Genomic DNA, 21307 nt, shown 5'->3' on the forward strand with positions numbered 1-21307 from the left:
TGAAGAGATTTCTCTTTCAGATCATATCTTCTGCCCAACTGACTTCCCAAGTATTCAAATGCAATAGGAGTGGAAACATTCGTGGCCCCACAAAGGAACTTTCTTTGAGTTGGAAGTACTGTTTCTGCTCATCCTGATCCTTGGAGAGTGGAGTTCAGCTAAGAAACAAGACAGGCTGGGGGCCAGGTATTGAACCCCAGCCAGGCAGGGCTGCACCCAGAATGGCCCCCAGGAAATGTAAGGCCACTTTCAGCTTCCACCTGGTGAGGAAAACGGAAGCATTCTCACCTTCGCTTAGGCGCTACTTCTGAAGCTGAAGAGAGAGCAACTGGGGCAAGGGCTGCTGCCTCCCTCGATTTAAGGCAGTTCGTTCCGCCTCTCTGACATCATGGAAACAGGAGCCCTGGGAAGGCGGAGGTCCCTGCCAAATGCTCCTTCCCGGCTCTGCGGCTGCCCCCCCCAACCCCCCCACATACACACTGCTGCCCCAGCTTGCTGGGGAGTCTCTTTCTAACTGGATGAACTCCTTCATTAAGTGCACTGCTCCATGGGGAAAACCTAATTTTAGTGTCACTGTGCCACAGCCAGCTGGGGTGACATGTCACAATCTCTGAGCCAAAGTCTGAATGAGGGAAGAAGGAAGGAAGAGGTCAGGGGCTCCTACTGGCCCCTGAGGCCCCCAGGGTCTCCGCACCACTCGGCATCTGAGCTAAGAATTACACAGTGGTCTTGGAACCCAGTGCCTCAAAGGAAGTATGTGGGGGACACAGCCCATGTCAAACTGAGTAGTTAATTGTGCTGGGCGAGGCCCCGTGGTGGAATGAGTGGCAGAACCCAGGGTCACACAGACCTGGCTCTTCCTGTAAAGTACTGCGCCCGCTGCACCTCGGTTTCCTTTTTTGTACATTGGGCATGAAAATGCCCTGCAGCCTCTTCCAAAATGTAACCCTTATAAATCCTGGACCCACATGGTCCACTCTCTGTATGGAGTTACATTCGAAAGCATAGTCCAAATAGAATAGGCACCAGTAACAAAAAGGGGAATCCGGATACTTAACTAGTCTCTTTTGAACAATTTAAAAAAGATGAAATGTGCATCACACAGCAATACAAAGAGTATTCCATTTTGTTTCTCCCATTTTTTTCACATTCCATGATTTTCTGGAACCTCTTACTTGCTACTTACACCCCTAATCACCACCCCATCACCCCCTCATCCTTCCAGATCTTTCTTGTGTAAATCAGTGTAACTGTCTCTCCCTACACACACATTCATTCCCCCACTCTCTACTGCCACCTGTGTGCCTCTGCCTCTCTCTCTCTCTCTCACTGTTCTTTGCCTGTTCATCCATTCCCAATCAAGAACTAGAAAAGGGACAAGTCCTCTCGGAGGGCCAGCAGGACAGAGAAAACAAACGAAGTGAAGATAGCACAGCTTTCATCAGGTGGGGGAGAAGAAAAGACCAGAAATTTTCCGCGTCCATCATTTTGGGTCTGATAAGGACTTGAAGAAAGGCATGGCAAGCTCTGTCGGGGGAGGGTGTTTAGTGAATAGTAAATGTGCTGCTGATGGGGATGATGGTGACAGTGAGCAATTGCTGAGCTCCATGACGTTAGGCTTCCCTGGGACTGTGACCAGCCTCATCCTCGTTTCCATCAGCCCAGCTCCCTGCCCACAGCTGGGAGGCAGGAGGCTGTCTTCCCCGCCAGGTCTGTGCGAACACAGTGCCCGAAGGCCAGCGGCGTGGAGACACTTCCCAGGGCCAGAAGCCACTCCATCCTAGGAGATGAATGCTCCTTTGAGTTCTGGACACTGTGGTTTTGTCCCATACCCAGAGAATGGCTTAACTTTTAAATGACCATGAAATGGTCACAGAAACTTGCAATATATTAAGCCCCAAAGAGAACCGCAATGATGAACACCCATGCCTTCCCGCAGCAGATTCTAGACTTGAATGTAGTCTGAGCTTTAAGTGCCTTTTCATCTGATCAGCTGCAAGTTATTTACCTTTCAAAGAACAATACCTTCATTTTTCATGTGTGTGAAAATAATGCATGCTTATTGTAAGAAATTTAAACCATGCTGAAAAGCACAAAGAAAAGGGTAAATGAAAAACAAAAGTCTCAAAAATCCCACAACCTCAAAACAGCCATCATTAACCTTTGGTGAACACTGTTCCAGCCAACCCTCATTTAAACTTTGCTGAATACAGCCAGCCCGTGGGGTGGGCAGCCACGGGTACAATGCCCCGCTCTCTACACTCAGACGTCATTAGGACTCCGGGGCAGCAAGGCCCTGGCAGAAGGGCCCACTGGGTGCCACCGGCCCCCACGCAGCTTCCGTTCATTCCCTTTAAGGGTGGGCCCAGCCTCAGCGCTCACCAGCACAGCGCCCTCTGCTCTCCCTCGAGCGCAGGAACCCTGCTTAAGAGGCATCCACAGGACAGTGGTCAGAGGCTGCATTCAAAACCAGAAGGTCCCAGGGGTTGTAGAAGGGCTAACACATAATGAGCACGTACTGTGTACCAGGCACTGTGCCGAGCGCTTATGGCATCATCTCACTGCATCCTCACAGTAACCCCAGGAGCTGGGACCTGCCACAGGCTGAGCAGCCCGGGGAGCAGACAGGAAGACGAAGACAAGTGGGTTATCTATTTGAGAGGGGCTGGAGGACACATCAGTGCATCGTGGGGAAGGCAGACTGGGAAGAAGAGGTGGCATCATCAAGCATTATGACTGGACAACTGGCAACGTTAGCCACTGTGGGAATGAATGGGTGCTGAGTCCTACAGGGGCCTCGCGGAGACAGTGCAGATCACGCCTTAGAGCTGGCCCATCCAAGGAGCAAGGAAGCGGTGGCATTTATCCATAAACTTCCTGAACACTCCAGTACTCTGTGCCCAGGCCAACGTGCTCCCCCGGCCAGGAATACACACGCCGCCCGTGGAGTCACACAGGTACACAGTGAGCAGCCTTCAGTGGGATGGTAAGAAGCTGAGGCACCGGCAGCTTCTGCTGTAGGACTCTAGTATCCTGTTTACACAGAAGACTATCACAGCTGGAGAGGTGACATGGCTTGCCCAAGGTCACACACCTAGAAAGGGGCAATTCAAGAGTCAGAATTGGCTCTGATCAACTCCAGAGGTCCCTCTCTTTCTGTCACATCAGTCAGGGCCAGCACTGACGATGGAGAGGAAGGACAGATGCAACAAGAGACACTATAAAGGGGTCAAGCACGCTTGGTGGCATGGGGTGAAGGCCAGGAGAAACCGACAGGCTCTTAGAGCCGGGGCCCAGGTGACGAGGGGTGGAGGAGCTGTGGGAGAGGCCGGTGGGAGCCACAGGTGGACAGGGTGGCCGTGACATCGTGGTCATAGCCGTGGGTAGGCCACTGGCTCCCAGAAGAGGCTCTAAGCTCTGGGACAGGGCAGCCACAGGCAGAGGGAGGCCTGTCCAGTCACTCTGCTGTGGGTGACAAATGAGCAGGTTTCATCCCAGGAACTCTGATGAGCTCATCTGGTGATGAATCGCAGTGGGGCTGAAATAGGGATACTTCTGGAACCCTGACTGCCAGGCTCCCAGGAGCCCGGCCCTTGTTTTTGCGGTGCGGTCCTACCAAGCCCACGTTACCAGGAGACGTGGGGGACCTCTTGCACGTCCAGAGTGGATGGGCCGCGGGAATGCTTTCATGGGGCCTTCGCACTATCTCCCTGCTTGTTTTTGTGCAAAAGAAGCCAAGCATGTCTACTCTGATGTGCCAAGCACTGTGTCTTACATTTTTTTTAAGGGGTGTGGGGGGAAAAAGACATACGTGACAGTAATCACATGCGGCCAGAAAGCCCCACTTACTATCTGGCCCTTTAGAGACAAGGTTTGCCAACCCTTTGCTGAAAAGGTCAAACCCCAGCCCAGCAGTAAATGCACAGTGCTGCTGACACCATGAGCTATCAGGGACACATGGATTCAGATCACAAAGAGACACAACTTCACACCCACCAGGCTGCCTGTAAGCGAAAAGACAGACGATACCAAGTGTTGGTGAGGGTGTGGAGAAACCGGGATCCTTGTACATTGCTGGTGGGAATGTGAATTAGTAGTGTCATGAGAAAACAGTTTGGCAGTTGCTTAAAACATTAAACCTAAATTTATCATGACCCAGCAATTCTGTTCCTAGAAATCTACTCAAGAGAACTAAAAACAGACTCTACATAAAGACATGTACACGAGTGTCCACAGCAGCATTATTTATAACAGCCCCAAACTGGAAATGACCCACGTCTATCACCCAATGAATGAATGAGCCAGACATGGCCTAACCCAGACAATGGAATAGCCTTTGGCGGTAGAAGGGATGGACTTACTCATACATGCTACAATATGGATAAACCTCACAAATATTACGCTGAGTGAAAGAAGACAGATGCAAAAGACATATTGTATGACTCTTTTTATATTAAATGTTTAAAAACGCAAATTTATAGAGACAGAAAGTGGAACAGTCATTGTCTGGGGAGGGTGGGTGGCGATGGGGATTAGACTGCAAACAGACTAGAGGGTATCTTTGAGGATGACGGAAATATTCTAAAACTAGATTGTAGGGATGGTTGCACATCTCTATAAATTTACTGAAACCATTGAATCATACACTTGAAATACATGAATTTTATAGTATGTAAATTATAACTCAATTAAGGTGTTTAAAGAAAACCCTAACCTGGGCAGGCAGAGGAGGGCATCACACAAAGCCAGAGGCAGTATGGCTTCGTGGTTAAGCACTCAGGTTTTTGTCATCAACAGACTTCAGTTCAACTCTAAGCTTTGCTCCATCCATCCATCCATCCATCCATCCATCCATCCATCCACCAATCATACAACAAAACTACCGGCAACCATGTACTGTGATGTGCCAAGCACTGTGTTAAATACTAAGGTGAGCAAAGCAGACAGGCCCCAGGATTCCTGGAACTTACAGTCTATTACTTGCACCCTACTTTCCTGATCTGCAACGTGGGATGAGAATCACTACAGGCTGCCATGGCTAGTCCATGAGATAATATACAGAGGGCGCCCAAAAAATGTATACACGTTTTAAGAAAGTAAAAAAACTATTAACATTGTAATACTCAATATATACCGATAACAGAAGATGAATACAAGTCACGTTTGACGTCTGCAATTACAAAAGGTGCTCAAGGTGGTTACCATCAGCGTCCAGACACTTCTGATTACGGCGAACTACTGCTTGAGCAACACTGAGCGAAGTGTCCACTTGTATACATTTTCGCACCCCCGGTATATAAAGCATCAAGCACCAATCCTGGCTAAACAGCAGCTCTCATTCTTATCACCTACCAAATCCTGGGAGTGAGTGGTCCAGAGCAGGCAGGACTTGGGAGGGATCCCAGCCTCCGTGACTAAGCCCCACCAGCTCCCGAGACAACAGACAGCAGCAAGAGCCTCCTGCCTCCCAAGAGGAACAGCCAGTCACTCTGTTGCAGTCCTCACCCTCTGCTTGTCAGGGAGGGGACGTTACCTGGGCAACATCCGCCATCTCTCCAGCAACTGCTCCCACAGCAGAGGCAACCACAGACGCCCGGGTTCTCTGGCCTGGGAAAGCAGAGCCCGTTGGCTTCTCCACAGGAGACGAGCTGACAATGAGAATGTGCCCCTCTCCAGGAGAGGTGTGACTCAGAATGTGCTGGAAGCACGCCTCCCAGTGACTGGGGCTGCTGCTCTGCCGCTTGCCGCAGCCTCCGAGGCTCAGGCTCACACAAGACGCATGCTCCCCACCACTTGTCATTAAAGGAAAGGCTGCACGGCTCTCCGAGAGCCACTGAGAAGAACGATTCAGGGAGGGAGCCTGCCTAGCTTTCAGAACTTCTTTCCAGCCGAGGTCCCAAAGCTGAGCTCTCCAACAGGAAAGACGCCAGCTCCATGTGGCTACTTAAATTTATCTTAATTAAAATAAAACAACTAACACTTCAGTGCCTTGGTCCCACCAACCACATTGCAGCTGCTCTACAGCCACATGTGCCCAGTGTGTGTCATACTGGATGGCGCAAATAGAGAGCACTTTCATCACCACGAAGTTCTGCCCTCAAGTCTTGGAGTCCCCTGTCACCATGCCCCCAGAGGACCAGTAACGTGCTGGCTGCCTCTCCCCATCACTCAGGCGATGCTATGTGCCGGGGCCAGAATGTGAGTGGCACCCTGCCCACCTGCCCAGCCCCTCCGACTGTCCCTCCAGGTCTACACGCTGCTGTCCCAAATGTCCCTTGCACACCCAGGGAGAATGACTGGTTAGGTGACTTCTCTGGCTTCCCCGATTCCTTCACAGGGGCCCTTGGCCTCCTCATTCCTTCAGGACTCGCTGGGGCTGTGCATGCTGACGTGTGCTGGGTAATCACCATCCCTGTCAAGCCCGTGTGTTTCTGGGGGCCCTGACCCTCGGGCGGGTGTGGGGGAGAGGCATTTTTGGCCTTCTCCTTAGTCTTCCAGAACAGCTTCCCTTAAATCCTTTTAGCATCAAAGACCATCACTTTGCCTTCAGATACAACCCAGGCCTTTGACTGGCCCGTGTATGTCACCCCCAAACTGCCCTTGACCATCAACCTCAGACTAGCTCATAACCTCTCAGAACACCTGGTGCCCTCTGCACAGAAACCCTACTTTACTCAACTGTTACCTGCTGGCCTTACCAATTGACAGATGGACTAATCAGATGACCATCCAGGGACTCAGGGTTTTCAAGGTAGTGTAGGGATACCTGCTCTGTGAATTGGCTCTACCGAGGGGGGAAGGGAGTGGAGGAAACAACGCAAAATGAGACACAGCCCAGCCCTGGTCATCCCCTGTCAGCTGGAAGGTCAGGCACAGCTCAATTCATTCTAACAAAGCCACTAATTACAGCAATACTGACTACCACTCATCCAGTGCTTACAGTGTGACAGGAACAACCATAATCGTTTGTGACAAGTGATACCCGGGCATAATTGTCAGCACTTTTGGAGGGCTCTCCACAGGCTGGGCCCTATGCTAAGCACTCTGTATATACAAAGTAATTTTCTTAATCCTCACAACCCCTCAGTGAGGTGAGTGGTATAATTAGCCCCATTTCTCGGATGAGACAACCGAGGTTGAGAGAGCTTAGCTCATGTAGCAAGTAAGAGCCAGAGCTAGAATGGGGACCCAGGTCTAGCTCTGGATCCTGAGCGCCCGACCATGCCACTCTGAGAGGCACACCTGAGTGCTTTCTCTGTCTCCACTGATGCTGCCGCCTGCTGCTAAACGAACAAGAAGTCTGTTCAATTGGAGAGTTGAGCTGGCTACCCAGGACAGTTCCAGACTGGCTGCAGCCGGGCATCCAGCTGACATCTACCTGGAAAGCTGGGTCCTGAAGAGACGGGCAATTTGTTTGAAAGTGGGGAAAAGAGCCTGGGCACTCAGCCCCCTAAACGCCCACCAGAGGCGGTCTCCCCACAATCATTACTGCTTCCAAGGAAACAGCAGGAACTCGGGCCCAGTGTCCTGCTCATCATCTCTGGGGCAGCGGCTGGTTGCCTGGGCAACCATGCATCGGGCTGGTGAGATGAACTGGCCTTGGTGCCAGACTCTCAGCTGGGTACCACATCTTACTGGGTACTCAGGGCCTGCTGCATCCTTGGCAAAATCCAATTACCACATGCATCCGTTTGACTGCATTTAAAAAACTGTGTATGGTCATTTTTCTCACTGAGCTCTGGGCTCCTTGGAGCCTCGTTTGTTTCTTTACTGTTTTGGGTGGTGACTGAAACCACTTCGGGCACATGGAAGGTGCTCTCAGTGTTTGTAAAAGGGAGCAGAATAAAAATCAGGAGTAACGGCTAACATGGATGGAGTGCTTCTGCTGTGCCAGGCACTGCACCAAACCCGTTAACCCTCCTCAAACGCTCCTGTGCACAGAACTACCTGGGGGGCCGGGGGAGAGGGTCTTGTTAAAAGGCAGATTCCAACTCAGAATCTAGGGGAGGCCTGGGAGTCTGCAGTTTTATGTAGCTTCCAGGTAAGAATAACGTTCTTGAACCCTAACCTGCACACCTTGTTTACTTCTCCCTACGAGGCAGATACACTCACTCTGTCCCCAATATACACAGCAGAAGGGGGCGCCTTGCTTGAGGTCACACAGCTGGTATTGTGGGTTGAACTGTGTCCCCCAAAATGACATGTCCAAGTCCTAAAATCTGGTATCTGTGGATGTGACCTTATTTGGAAATAGGTCTTTGCAGATGCCATCAAGTTAAGATGAGGTCATGCTGGATTAGGGTGGGCCCTGAATCTAACCGCTGGTCTCCTTATAAAAAGGCCCTGTGAAAACACACTCAGATGCAAGGGAGAATGGCCCATGCGACGATGGAGGCAGACACTGGAGTGATGCAGTTACAGCACAAGGAATGCCAAGATTTGTGGCCGCCCCCAGGAGCTGGCAGATGCAAGAGAAAAGAACCTCTCATAGAGTCTCTGGAGGCAGCAGGGCCCTGCCAACACCTTGATGTTGGAGAGCTGGGAGATGATAAATTTCTGGTGTGTTAAGCCACCCAGTTAATGGCACTTTATTGCATACAGCAGCCACAGGAATCTCATACAGTGTGAGCCGCAAAGGACGACAGATCCCAGGACACCTGGCTCCCCTTCGCTCTGCTGTTCTGCTCCCGCCATGTGAGCTGACCCTTCCACCCCTTTTATCTTGTGATGGTGGCAGCTGAGGGCCCTCTGGCACTGTGGGTGAGAGGGCACTAGCACCTAGGCGCCCCCGCTCTCAGCAGCCTCTCCCAGCTTAGCCTCAGTGTGGAACTCGTTGGGTTTTGTCTTCCTGGGGGAAGACTTGACAACACCCCCCCATCTCTTTCTTGCTCCCTCAGGGGGTGGGAGTGTGGGTGTCCACTTATACACTCATAATCGGAACGAATAAGCCCCGGGTCATTTGCTGCCTCGGGAAAGACTTGACGGGGACACCTGCACACTTGGGCACCTGCCCCATCAGTGACATCGGGCTGGAGGAGCCACCTGGTCACCCAGAGGGGTGACCACAGGGGGATCGCCCAGGAGAATTCGGGCAGGACAGCAGCACAGGGCTTGCTTAGGGTCCTTGGCAAAGAGGGGTCATGAGACAGACTCCGGCTGAGAGCAAATGGAGCTCCCTTTCCTTTTATAAGGGTCACACATCAGCCACCAGTAACCCCCATCGTGCCAGCTGAAAACCCAGCTTCCTACAGCGGGCACTGAGTTAGGCGCTCAGCCCAAAACAACTATTTCAGGGTTCTCAATCCTGGCTACGTACCGAAAACCATTTAGGGGGGCTTACCAACATTCCAGTAACAGAGTGCAACCCCAGGTCAACCTCATCAGGTGGGTGTTGGGGGCAGGGTAGAGACCAGGCATCCGTTTAGTTTTTGGCACTGGTGTATTTTAAAGTATGTTTAAACACCAATGGGCATAGCAACATTATTCACAAGAGCCAAAAGGTGGAAGGAACTCAAGTACCCACTGATGAATGAATGGATAAACAGATGTAGTCTATCCATGCAATGAAGTATTATTCAGCCATGGAAAGGAAGGAAATCCCGACACGTGCTACAACATGGATGAACCCTGAGGACATTATGCTACGTAAAATGAAATAAGCCCGTCACAAAAAGACAAATACGGATGATTTCACTTATGTGAGGGACCGAGAGTAATAAGATTCACAGAGACAGAAAGTGGGACGGTAGGTACCAGGAGCTGGGGGAATGGAAATGGGGAGTTAGTGTTTAATGGGGACAGAGTGTCAGTTTGGGAAGACGACAAAACTCTGGAGATGATGGTGGTGGTGGTTGCACAACAATGTGAATGTACTTAGTGCTACTTAAAATGGTTAAAATGGTAAATTCCATGTTATGACACTAAATGAAGTGTATTTAAAATCCAAACGTGATTCCAGAATGTAGCCAGGGGTCAGTAGGGCTGGTCCAGTCTAAGGGGGCAGGTGTGACCCCCCCCCCACACACACACACTTAAGATGAGGAGACCATGACCATGACATAGAGGGGGACAGCAACATACTCTCGGTCAAAGCCATCTGTCTAAACCAGGACTCCTTCTCGGGGTCACCTCATCATCCTGAGTCATGGTCCATGAAGAGATCCTGAGCTGCACAAACACAAGTACAGCCCTGGACATGCTCTCAGCATCTGGACATGCCCTCCTGTCTCCAGGTGGCTCTAACCCCAGGCAGGCCATTTCTCCCAGCAGCACCCTGCTATGGCATACAATGGACAGTGCCCAGAGCAGGGCTGCACGTGCCTTCCAGCCTGGTCACAGCACTCAAGGGAGGCTGGTGGGCTCCTAGTCCTATGCTTAGCACACCCAACACTACATTCTCACTGTCCTTTGCTCACTTGCCTCCCCCACCAGCCTGTCAAATCTGGGGAAACAGAGGCTCAAGCAAGGCTGTTTTGGCTTTCAGGTGTGCGAAGTATAATAAACCAAGAGTGGGGCACATCAGCATTCAAACTTCTGATCTACTTATAAGCTGTGCAGCCTCAGGCAAATGGAAGCACCTCTCTGAACCTCAGATTCCCCATCTGTAAAATGGGATAATGGTAGCACCCAGAGATTTCAGAAACTGGGACCATGGAGGTAGTACAGTCCTGTCCACAGAATTCTCCAATTGGTCAGAATCCCACATTCTTAGAAAGAGCTGGAAGGGATCTGAGATACTGTTATTTTTGACTTTTCGGTGCTCTATCAGATTACCTAGTTTTTGAAATAACACATGTTCACTGATAAACTAGAATCGTACAGAACCGTGTTAGGGAAGAGAGTAAAGGGCGTAAGAACTCCATCGTGTGGGCTCACGGCCTGCACTTTGTGTGCTGGTGACCATTGTTTCATGGATTCTCTTCCTGTGCATGAGTGCGCAAGCGTGCACACACATCAGTATAAACGTGTACATACATTTAGCCCACATCATACATGCTGGTTTTTTCTTAACCTCACCTCTGCCTCCCTACTTCACCTCCCCCACCCCCGCACCCTCATATCCATGTTAACACCAGGATACGTATCAGCGTTTGGCAAACAATTTCTGTAAAGGGCCGGAGAGTAAATATTCCAGGCTTTCCCGGCCACACTCTGCTGCTGTAGCCTGAATGGATGGGACCATGTGCCCATAAAACTGCTTATTTGGAAAAGCAGGCGGTGGCCCAGATAGTCTGCTGACCCTGGTGTAATCAGTTCAGATCTTTCTTCACAGTCACATATAATCACATGCAAATGCAGAGAGAGATTTACGTTGGTCCTCAGCTTTTGCTGCTTTGTTCTTCCTTTTGTGTTACAGAAAGGGCATCACGTTATACCTAGGTCTCTGCCTCTTGCTTTTTCTAACACCTGGTGAAGTTGCTCCATTATCAATTTGTGTGCATTGTCCCATGCTGTGTGTTTTCGTAAAACACCTCAAATACCACTGGGCAAATGGAGCATATATATTTAGAAAATAAAAATGAGGCAAATCCTCTGTGCAAATCCTCCCGATGGTCCTTCTGGCAGGTGCCATTAGACACTGTGGCTGCCACACCTCAGTGACCGGGCGCTCCCCTGCTGACCAAAGCTCTTCCGCAGGGGGCCACTGCCTGCCCTGCGTTCGTCCCCTGGGTCCAGCGCACACGTCCAGGGTCGCCAAGGGCACAGTCCACCCATCCTCTCTAGGCTTCAAATATCCAGAGACTTGTCCTGCTTCGCCTCAACTATAAATGTGATGGCCACTTCACACACAAGCATGAGGAAGACCCCACGTTTAAAACATTCTGTGTAAGGAGATCCTATTCCTCCCCAGTGACTCTCAGTGATGTTTCTAGTGCTGGGAGCCCCGTGCAGAACCTGATCATGATACTAAAGGCTGCAGTAAGTACTGCTTATCAATCATTAACAGGAGATGCCATTTCCTGAGGAAACCCCCAGTCAGAGCCACCCACCAAAGACATTTAAAATTGCAAATACTGGGGCGGCTGGATGGCTCAGTAGGTTAGAGTGCAAGCTCTGACAGGGTTGCCGGTTCATTCCGGCATGGGCCAGTGAGCTGCGCCCTCCACAACTACAGTGATGACGACGAGCTGCCACTGAGCTTCTGGAGGGGCGGCCAGATGGCTCAGTTGGTTAGAGCGCGAATCTCAACAACAAGGTTGCCGGTTCAATTCCCACATGGGCTGTGCCCCCTACAACTAAAGATTGAAAACGGCGACTAGATTTGGAGCTGAGCTGCACCCTCCACAGCTAGATTGAAGGACAACAACTTGGAGCTGATGGGCCCTGGAGAAGCACGCTGTCCCCTAGTATTCCCCAATTAAAAAACAAAAACAAATTCTGTACCAGAGGCCGCTCTTCCTGCCATGTGAGAGGACTCAGCCCCTACTGACGTTTGCTCCCCTGAAACGCAGCGCCCAGCACAGGGCTGTTTCCTCGGGGCCCGCAAAGGGAAACCTCTGTACCAAATAAGGAGCTCCCTGCTTGGCCTCAAGACAGGAGCACCTCCATGGGAGCCTCGGCTGCTTATGGGAGTGAGAACTTCAGCTAGTGCTCACAATACTTCAAAGGCCATCTCATCTGCTTATCCCTTTGTTTGGGAAGCCTCCATTCCTTGTCAGGCTGTCTCCTCTGGGCTGCAGCCATGGCTCCGTCTACAAAAGGCCTTAATTTATGAGCACCCTGGAGGAGGATCCAGTTCCCTGACAAATTAATTTACAGTTGATCCCCAACATACGTAGTCCGGCAGGTAGTGATGGTGTGTCTAAAACTAGAGTAAGGCATACTCCTGCCTGCCTTCCTGGATAGGGCGTCTTGTGGAGAGGCAGGATTTACACAGGACCTGACCTTCCTTGTGGAGGAAGGTCCCTCAGACAGGACGCCGAGCACTCTACTCGCCTAGGGGAAGTCCAAAATAGAGCCCAGGAATGGGACTTGGAGGGTGGCCATTGTGGTGAAGTCTAAGCTACCTGCACAAATGGAAGAGATGCTAGCAGGGTAATCCAGAAGCTACCGATATGTTTGGCTATGCACGCCTGATCTCAGGCTGAGAGGGACCCGGCAACAGGGCCTAATGGACACAGAAGGAAGTTCAGGCCTGGGTCTGAATTCTGGCTGGACACATGGGAAAATTATTTAATCTGAGAGTCGGTTTTCTCATCTGTACAACGGGGACAATCCCCACCTCCCAGGGACACTGTAGGGCCTAAATAAAATAACACAGATGAAGTGGATGGTAAACAGCAGGAACTCACGAAATGTCTACTGTTTTTCCTTCCAACTACTGCAGTGGGTCTTGAACTGTGGTGCGTATCAGAATCACCTGGGGTGGGGGTGTAAAACTCTCCAGTTTATGAGACACTCTCGAGTTTGTGAGACAAACATTTGCACTTCCAGTAGGTTCCCTGGCCATGCAGATGCTGCTGGTCTGGGAACCCCACTTTGAGAACCACTGAGCTGTTGGTTCAAAATCCCTGGGACCATCATGGCGGGGAGGCCTGGGAGGAGATGAGGACCGTCCTAGATGGAAACTTCAGTGCAGACATTGACAAATGCTTCAAGAGCTAAACAGATGCCAGTGGATAGCTCATGTCCATCTCTGGCCAATGATGAGTGGGCCCCTAACCTCCCAAGTGTGCATTTTAGGGTCCACATACTCCTGGACATCTGCTCCAGTCCAGAGGTCAGATTCAGCCCACTCTGTCAAAGGGTTTCTTCCAAGTACCGGCCTGCCTCAGCCCCCACCCAGAAATGAGCCACTTTGGCTTCCTGCCCCCGTGGTCAGCAGGCTCAATCAGGGGTGGATTCAGGTCCCTTGAAAGCAGCTCTCTATCCATTTCAGGGCTTTCTGCAAAACTGTCTATTCGTTCTAAGAAGGCACCAGGGTCCTTCAAGAAGCAGGACTGCAGTGGTTCTGCCCTTGTTTCCTGGTCAATTAGCTTCTCTCCCAAACACCTTTTTAACCAGAGAGTTGAGCTGGCTGCCTCACTGGGTATTTTCTCACCACTGGGTGAGGTGACACCTAACTCCTCTGTGGGGACAGGCACTACTCTTTTTGGGATCTCTGGCCTCATCTCTGAGCCAACAGGCAGGCAGGAGCCTCAGGGCAAACACAGAAGGGCAGGGCACCTTCCCTCCGAGGCTGGACCCCTGCCATGACTCCATCCAAACACTGGCCCGCATCCCATCTCAGGGGTGCAATGCCAACTGCCCAGCTTTGAAAGGGACCTGCTACAACTCCTGTAGAACAAAAGGCCTTGCTAGTCAAAATATTGCCTCACGTTTATGTTTTAAAGACTTATTTAAAGAGGAAAAAAAGAGAAAAAAAAATCTGCCTTAAAGGGCCGAAAACAAGTTCACCCACAAACCGTTTACGTGAAAAAACTTCCTTGTATGGTTCAGTGACTCATCAGCCCCCATCAAAGCATGCGTGGGATGACACACAAAAGCTCTGATCCCTCCCTCCTTGTCTGGAAAAAAGCAACAACCCACAATGCACTTCTTTCTTGGACATTTGAAGAGCTGGCTGTCATGAGCCATTCCTGGGGCCCAGGGAAGACCTTCACACAGGAATGGGTGGGGGTGTCTAGGATGTCCCAAAATAAAGCCCAAGGCCAGCCCTCTGACAGGGACTGGGGAAGCCCTGGCTGGGGCAGGAGGGTGCAGGGAAAGGCTTGGGGTTCCAGGGACAGGGTGCAGACCCAGCTCCTCCACTTCCCACTCTCTGGCCTGGGGCAGCTCATTCCACCCAGGACCCCTGGCTTCAGGTTCTTGACCTTTCAAGTGGGGATGGTTAGAGGCTGAGGATTGTAGGTAGCAAAGCGCCTCTTGCTGTGCTGTGTCTGGTCCATCAATGGTAGGTACTTGACAAATGCCTGTCCTTTTCCGCAGGAACTCAGTTTCCCCATCTGGACAACACTGTTTTACTGTAAAATCTAAAGTTCCATCCAGCTTGACCCTGGTCTGAGTGGAAGACTACAAAACCGTAAAAAGGGAAGGAGGAGATCTGTGTGTGCAAACCTCGCCGCCAAGGTACTTAAAGGGTAAAGAAGCAAGAACACAACAATGTGGGTAATCAAACCTGCGTGGTGTTTGAAAAGGAATATTCATAAAAACCTTTGGAAAGGCCCCACAGGACATCTAACAGGACTGCCTTTGGGGGAGGAAGAGAGTGTGCATCTTACACCTTCCTATACTTTTTAGAATCACCGCATACATGCGTAACTTTCATTTGTCTTACATCTTAACGGAGGCTATCGGGGGGGAGGGGAAACTTCCTGGAAAGGGACACGAGGGAATTTCCTGGGGTGACGGGAATTTGGGTGGTGGCTATTCAGGTGAATATAATAGTCAAAACTCACCACACCCAACCGTTAAGATGTGTGCATTTTGTTATACGTAAATTATTGATTGATTTTTTTTTTTTTTAGCTTAAAAAGTGTTAACAGAGGTTTATGGACAGTGGGGATATTTTTAGTTCTCTTTGTCCTTTTCAGTATTAAAGTAAAACCTTAATAAATGAGATTTTTAAATATCCCGTGCCTTAGGACTCTTGTGCACAGCTGGTGGGTGTGTAAACTGGTACGACCACTTCGGAAAACTGGAGGCAGTGTCCATTAAAGGGATCCCTGTGCCCGACCTATATGTTTGTCAAAAGGCGTGTTTGTCATGGTTCTGCTCGCAATAGCTAACCTGGAAATATGTATTTGTAATAGAATGAACAAATTCATAACTGATTCATTCAACAGAACACCATCCAGCAAAGAGAACGAATAAATGATCGCTTACATACGACAGTACAGATAAATCTTATAAACATAATGCTGAGCCAAAGGAGGCAGGCACAAGAGTTCAGCCTGCATGATTCTATTTACACAAAGTTCAGATGTATGAAAACACATATGTATCTACGCTGCTAGTAGGCAGGATCGGGGTTCCCCATGGCGGGTGTGGGGTGGAGGGAGTGGAGGGATTGGAGAGGCCTGGGGGCTCCTGGGAGGTAGTCACGCTCTGTTTCCTGCTCTGGGTGCCAGCTACATGGATCAATTCCGTGAGAAGTTGTGAGACTTCATCCAGCAGTATTCTTCTGGCCTGTGCACTCTTCGCTATCTATGTATCCTTTAATGAAAAGTTTATTTAAAAAACAGACCAAAATGTGCCATGTCAACTCCAAAGGGAGCACGGGTTGGGGAAGGTGGAGACCACTGCAAGGGCTTGATGCTGGCCTGGGGCTTCTCTGCCTCTGTGGCTCAATGGGGCTGCACGCCCATGCCCCCACCTTCTCCAGGTCCTTAGTGGTGCCACCTCCCACTGGCAGCAGGAGGCTGGACTCAGAGACCACTGGGTTCAAAAACAGCTCTGCCTGGTTCTAGCTGTGTGATGTGTACGAGTCCTTTGCCCTCTCAGCTCAAGATGAGTCTAATCAAACTTTGACAAAGTTGCAAGAGATCACACACACGACAGCCCTCAGCACAGTACCTGACATTAGCTAATAACTGTTTTCTCCATCTACTGTAAAGAAAGCCCACAAGACTATGAGCTCTGGTCCCCAGGCTGCCCAGCCCTCTGCCACTTGTTAGTTTCAATCCCTGAAGCCTCCCTTATTAGTTACAGGGTCCCTAATGACGCACTGAGGGGCACGAGCTGTGCCCGGGGGTTGCCGAGGACTGTGGCACTCCCAGGGGACTGGCAGCCTGGGCTCCTGTGGCCTCCCCTCGGTTCCGCTGGGCATAAGTGCTGATGCAGCATGGCTGGACTCGCCTCTGTAAGGGCCTCTGTTCTCGGGCTCAGCACCACCACTGGCTGCATCTCCTGCCATGGCCACTCCTGAAGTCCTGGAATGTGGTGGGCCCCCTGCCGTGTGGGGAAAGCCCCTCCCTTCTCAGAGCTCTGCTGAATCCCTTGATCCCCTCTTAAGAGGTCACAAAGCCCTCTGTGACCAAGTGCCAGAAATTAATCTTGACGGAATTCCTGCCTTTTTGACCTGGATGAAGCAGACCTGTGGCTGGGGCAGTGAGAGCACTGAGGCCAATTCCCACCCACCCATCCTGGTTCCGTTTTGCCTTCCTTCTCAGAGGCAGGACAGTTGACACTCTTGACCACAGGACTACGAGGTCCCTAAAGCAGGGGACCTCCTTCTGTGAACTCAGGTGGACCAGCAGGGGGCTATGTTGAGCAGAGTTCTGCCTCGGCAAAGAGGGCAGTGATTGATTAGTGATGCCTGTCACGGGCTCGCTGGGGGACGGTGGCACACACGCTATGCATGTGCCTCCTTTCTTCTAGAGCTGTCTTCTAGGACAGGTCTACACAAAGGGAAGCAGGGTCCTTGATCATTAAAGAAGAATAAGAATAATTAACATTGATCCAATACTCACATGGCAGGTGCCGTTCTAAGTTCTTTACAGCTATTAACCCATTTAATCATCCCAAGTACCTTGGTCTTATTATGAACCCCATTTTTATTCAGGAGGAAATAAAGGCCTAGAGAGGAAAGTAACTAGTGTAGGGTCACACAGCCAGGAGCAGTGGTGGAGCCCAGATTTGAACCCAGGCAGTGTGGCCCAGAGCCCTCACCCTTAAGCATTGCAAAAATCATTCTTTTGGGAACAAACTAACAATATATGGTAAGACACACACACACACACACACACACACACACACACACACACACAAATATCCCTACTCTGCCTAGTAACCCTGTTCTGGAAATCTGCCCTGAAAAAAGTGGTTCTAGAGAAGAAAAAGCTGCAATACTGGGATAGTCATGTCTGCATGATCTACAATGAGAACAACGGGAACCGCCCAAACGCCTGCAAGGGTGTGTCCATGTAGGCCTGGACATGTGTGGAAATGTTTAAGCTGCAATGTTGGAATGAAGCAGCAGGACTGTCCATGCACCTGCCCACAGTGGTCAAATGTCCGTGCAAAGATGGGCGAAGCCTGGAAGGGCCTCACAAGGGTGCCATCAGTCACTGGGCGGGGACCGGCAGGAGCAGAGCTGCTGCTGCCCTTGATGTGGTTGTAAAGATGTTTTCATGACTGCTGTAAAAAGGCAGAGACAGAGTGGGAGAGAGAAGGGCAGAGAGGGAGGAGGCCACCACAGAAGTGGTGCAGGGGTGAAGCAGGGCTCAGGTCTTCCCTCCAGGCAAAGGGACAGCTTGGCCAGATGAGGTGAGCCGAGACAGAAGCCACATGGGAGGGTGGTGGCCCAGTGCAAAGGGGAGTTAGGAGCAAGCCTAGGTCTGGGAACACAGGGCCTTGATGCTGGAATCTGAGGATACAGGCCCCATGTGTTTGGGGCAGATGTGTAAGGGGGCTGGCGCTGAGCTTGACCTTCTCAGGCTGGTCTGACATTGTGAGATGCTGCATGCCGGACGGCTCCTACCCCTGACAAGCAGGGAATTGCCAAATCAGAGGTTAATTTACATAACCCTCATGGTGACGTTTGTGAGACTTAGAGAAAATGTAGAGCTCAGAAACACAAGACCCCAAACATGCAAATCACAAGAAAAAGGAACTGCAGGGATGGTTAGGAAGTACAAGCTCACAGGTGTGAGGCACAGTCTAGTGTGTATGTATACATGTGTTTGGCAGGGGCACTCACACATGTGTGCCATTGGGAGGTATGTTCCAGATGGCTAAGATCCAGGTTCTGCAATCCGTTAAACTTGTGTTCAAACCTCACTTCTGCCACTTAATAGTTGTGTGACCCTGAGCGAGTGGTTTCATCTCTTAGCCTCAGTCTCCACACTTGTGGAATGAGAAAATAGGAGGACGAGGCATCTCCTCAGGATTGGGAGGATTCAACAGGGTGATTGAGCAAGCACCTGTCAAGGGTGGTGAAGGCCACCTGCTATTTTGTGCTTGAGGGGGGCTGGAGAAAGACTCGGGGCGCGTGAGCTCAGGGGGCTTAGTAGTTGGGTGGAGAAAGTCATCCGGGGGCCACAGCTGCAGGACTAGGAAAGGCTCTTCCCTGAGGAAAGGCCTCGAGGAGGTCAGAGTGGGGGTGACAGCACCCACTAGAGGGTCCCATCTGTCCCCCAGGAGCTCCCCCTCAGAGGAGGCTGCATCAGCTCAAAGGTCTTCTATCCCTCTAACCTGTTCTTCAGGAATCTTGACACCAGATAGAGCCTTTCTCCCTGTGTGGGAATGGGGGTGATGGGCCCAGCCTTTCCCGGGGGGAGCGTAATGAGAGAGAACCTAGGCTTCCAGTCCCCACGGTCTTCACCTCTGAGCCTCTGGTTCTTCACCTGCCCACTGGGGACCCTGATGGTGGCTGTGCCTCTCAGCAGGGCCTTCGGGCATAGGACAGGCTCCCCCAGGGCCTTACATCGAAGATAGATTGTGACATCCTTAGGAGCCGGCTGTCCCGGGCAATGTCTTTTGTCCCTTAGACTCTCGGTCCCCTCATCTATGGGAAAGGCTAGTGAAGACCTTGCAGAATCATTATGAGGATTAAGGGAGAATGTGCAGTAAGCGCCAGGCGTAGTGACGCTCCAAAACCTGAGAAACACTCCACGGCCTGTGCCGCGCAGGGCTTCCTGAGGACAGACTGTCCGCATCCTCGGTTCTTACAGACATGCCACACTGGGGGTCCAGGAGGGGCTGGGAGAGGGAGCAGGAGCTGAGCTGGCTGCTCCCCCTCACCAACACACAGGAGACACACCAGTAAGGTGCATGCAGTGATGCTCCCACAGCACTGGCTCCTGGGGGCCCCTTTCTAACTGCTTCACAAACAACAGAGCATCCTGTCCTCAAAAAGACCCAATGAGCGAGGTACTAGTATCATCCCCATTTCACAGAAAACTGAAGCCCAAATAAACACACTCTATACCCAATGCATTCATAACATGGTCACAACCCCTCATCCCCCACACAAACCCACATTCTTTTCCACCCTCCTACTCTGTTCAGAGGAGGGACAGAGCCCTAAACAGGGGTGACCATGAGGCTTTGGCTACCCCAGGGGCTCGGGAAACCCTGCTGGGGAGAAGGAGGCAGTGTGGCCAGGCAGCCAGCCAGAAGAGACGCAAACCTGGACCGGGATTTTCCCAGAGCCAAGGGCCTTCGTCTGCCTTGCAGCCTTGGGACAGGAAAATAGGGTAGCTTCTTGTCTCACATATAATCTGCCGTTCTTAGTGACCCAGCTTCCGCTAGGGATAAAATCATTGGGGTTTTCAAGACTTCTGTGCAACGGCCTGAAGAACCCCTCTCAGGAAGTGAAAAGGCTGGTTTTCAGAGCTGGAGGCACCAGACGTGCCCTATGCAAAGCAGGTCTCTTGCTTCTTAGGGCTTCTTTACGGGCCTGGTGCATGTCTCCTCCCAGCCGGGTACTCAGGGCCTGTCACCTCGAATCTTGGACACAGAAACAGGCCAGTCTTCTCACAGTTTTGTAAACACACACCCTCCTTTCAGAGCCCGGAATACATTCTTGGCTTTGTCACACAAACCAGGCTATCCCCTCCCAGCCATGCACACATGGACAGGCCTGTCTCCACAGGACCTGGCCTCCAAAGTGCACCTGAGTCAGAAAGGAGGTCTCATTAACTCAGCACACTGTTTATGCCTGCATACCCTCAGGAACTGGCCTCAGGGGCCAAACCACCCAAACCAAACAGGGCTGGCCTCCCCCGGGAGGCCTCAGGACAGCATACTCTGCTCCAATGGACGCTGGGAGGGCTGCAGCGGCCATTCCGATGCCCCGAGAAATCCCATCCCACCCTCTTTCCTGGGACCAGAGATGCTGGTTGTCCTCCTTTGGGGCTCCAGGCCTCCTCTGGATCTCCCTGACCAGTTCTGGCTGAAGGTGGCAGGGTGGGAGGCTGAGAGGAAGAATAGAGCAGCTGGGGCGGGGGCAGGGAAGGGGATCCTGGGGCCTAACACACCGTGGGTCAAACCCTGCTCCCCTTCAGGGTGGCCTCGAGACCTCGCGCAAGTGACTCAAATTTCTTCACTTGCAAACGTCGATAACGAAAGACTATTCAGTGAGACAGATGAAGCTCAAAACATAGAGCCCGGTGCTGAGGAAATGCCCCCAATGGACGTGGAGGGCCTGTGATGGCGTGTGAACGCACAGGAATTCAGCCTCACATAAGGGTGTTCGGAGGACGGCTCAGACATTGCCAAGCATATTATACAGATATTTTATTCATACTCTGTCTCGCTCCACAACACAACATGAGGCAGCTTCTCCAGCAGCATGTCTCAACCTTTCTTCACGATCATCTCCCTAAGGAACCGTTTTAGACACTGCATCCCCCCATGCCTCCTC

The 21307-nt window shown here is 51.2% G+C and overlaps 1 protein-coding gene across 2 annotated transcripts in view; it reads right to left on the reverse strand.

Annotated features, from left to right (window-relative positions):
* Positions 1 to 21307, reverse strand: part of CMIP (c-Maf inducing protein) — a 233705-nt gene that overhangs the window by 53445 nt on the left and 158953 nt on the right. Inside the window, exon 1 of one of the 2 annotated variants that reach the window (XM_019743708.2) lies at positions 5534 to 5566. The exons of the other annotated variant lie outside the window; for it this stretch is intronic. Coding sequence (XP_019599267.1) covers positions 5534 to 5551 — 18 coding nt within the window. The 5' untranslated portion in view covers positions 5552 to 5566. Of the gene's footprint in view, positions 1 to 5533; positions 5567 to 21307 lie in introns of those variants that run through there. 2 annotated transcript variants of the gene reach the window in all.

Source organism: Rhinolophus sinicus, linkage group LG11 (genome assembly GCF_036562045.2).
Source record: "Rhinolophus sinicus isolate RSC01 linkage group LG11, ASM3656204v1, whole genome shotgun sequence".
NCBI classification, from domain to species: domain Eukaryota; kingdom Metazoa; phylum Chordata; class Mammalia; order Chiroptera; family Rhinolophidae; genus Rhinolophus; species Rhinolophus sinicus.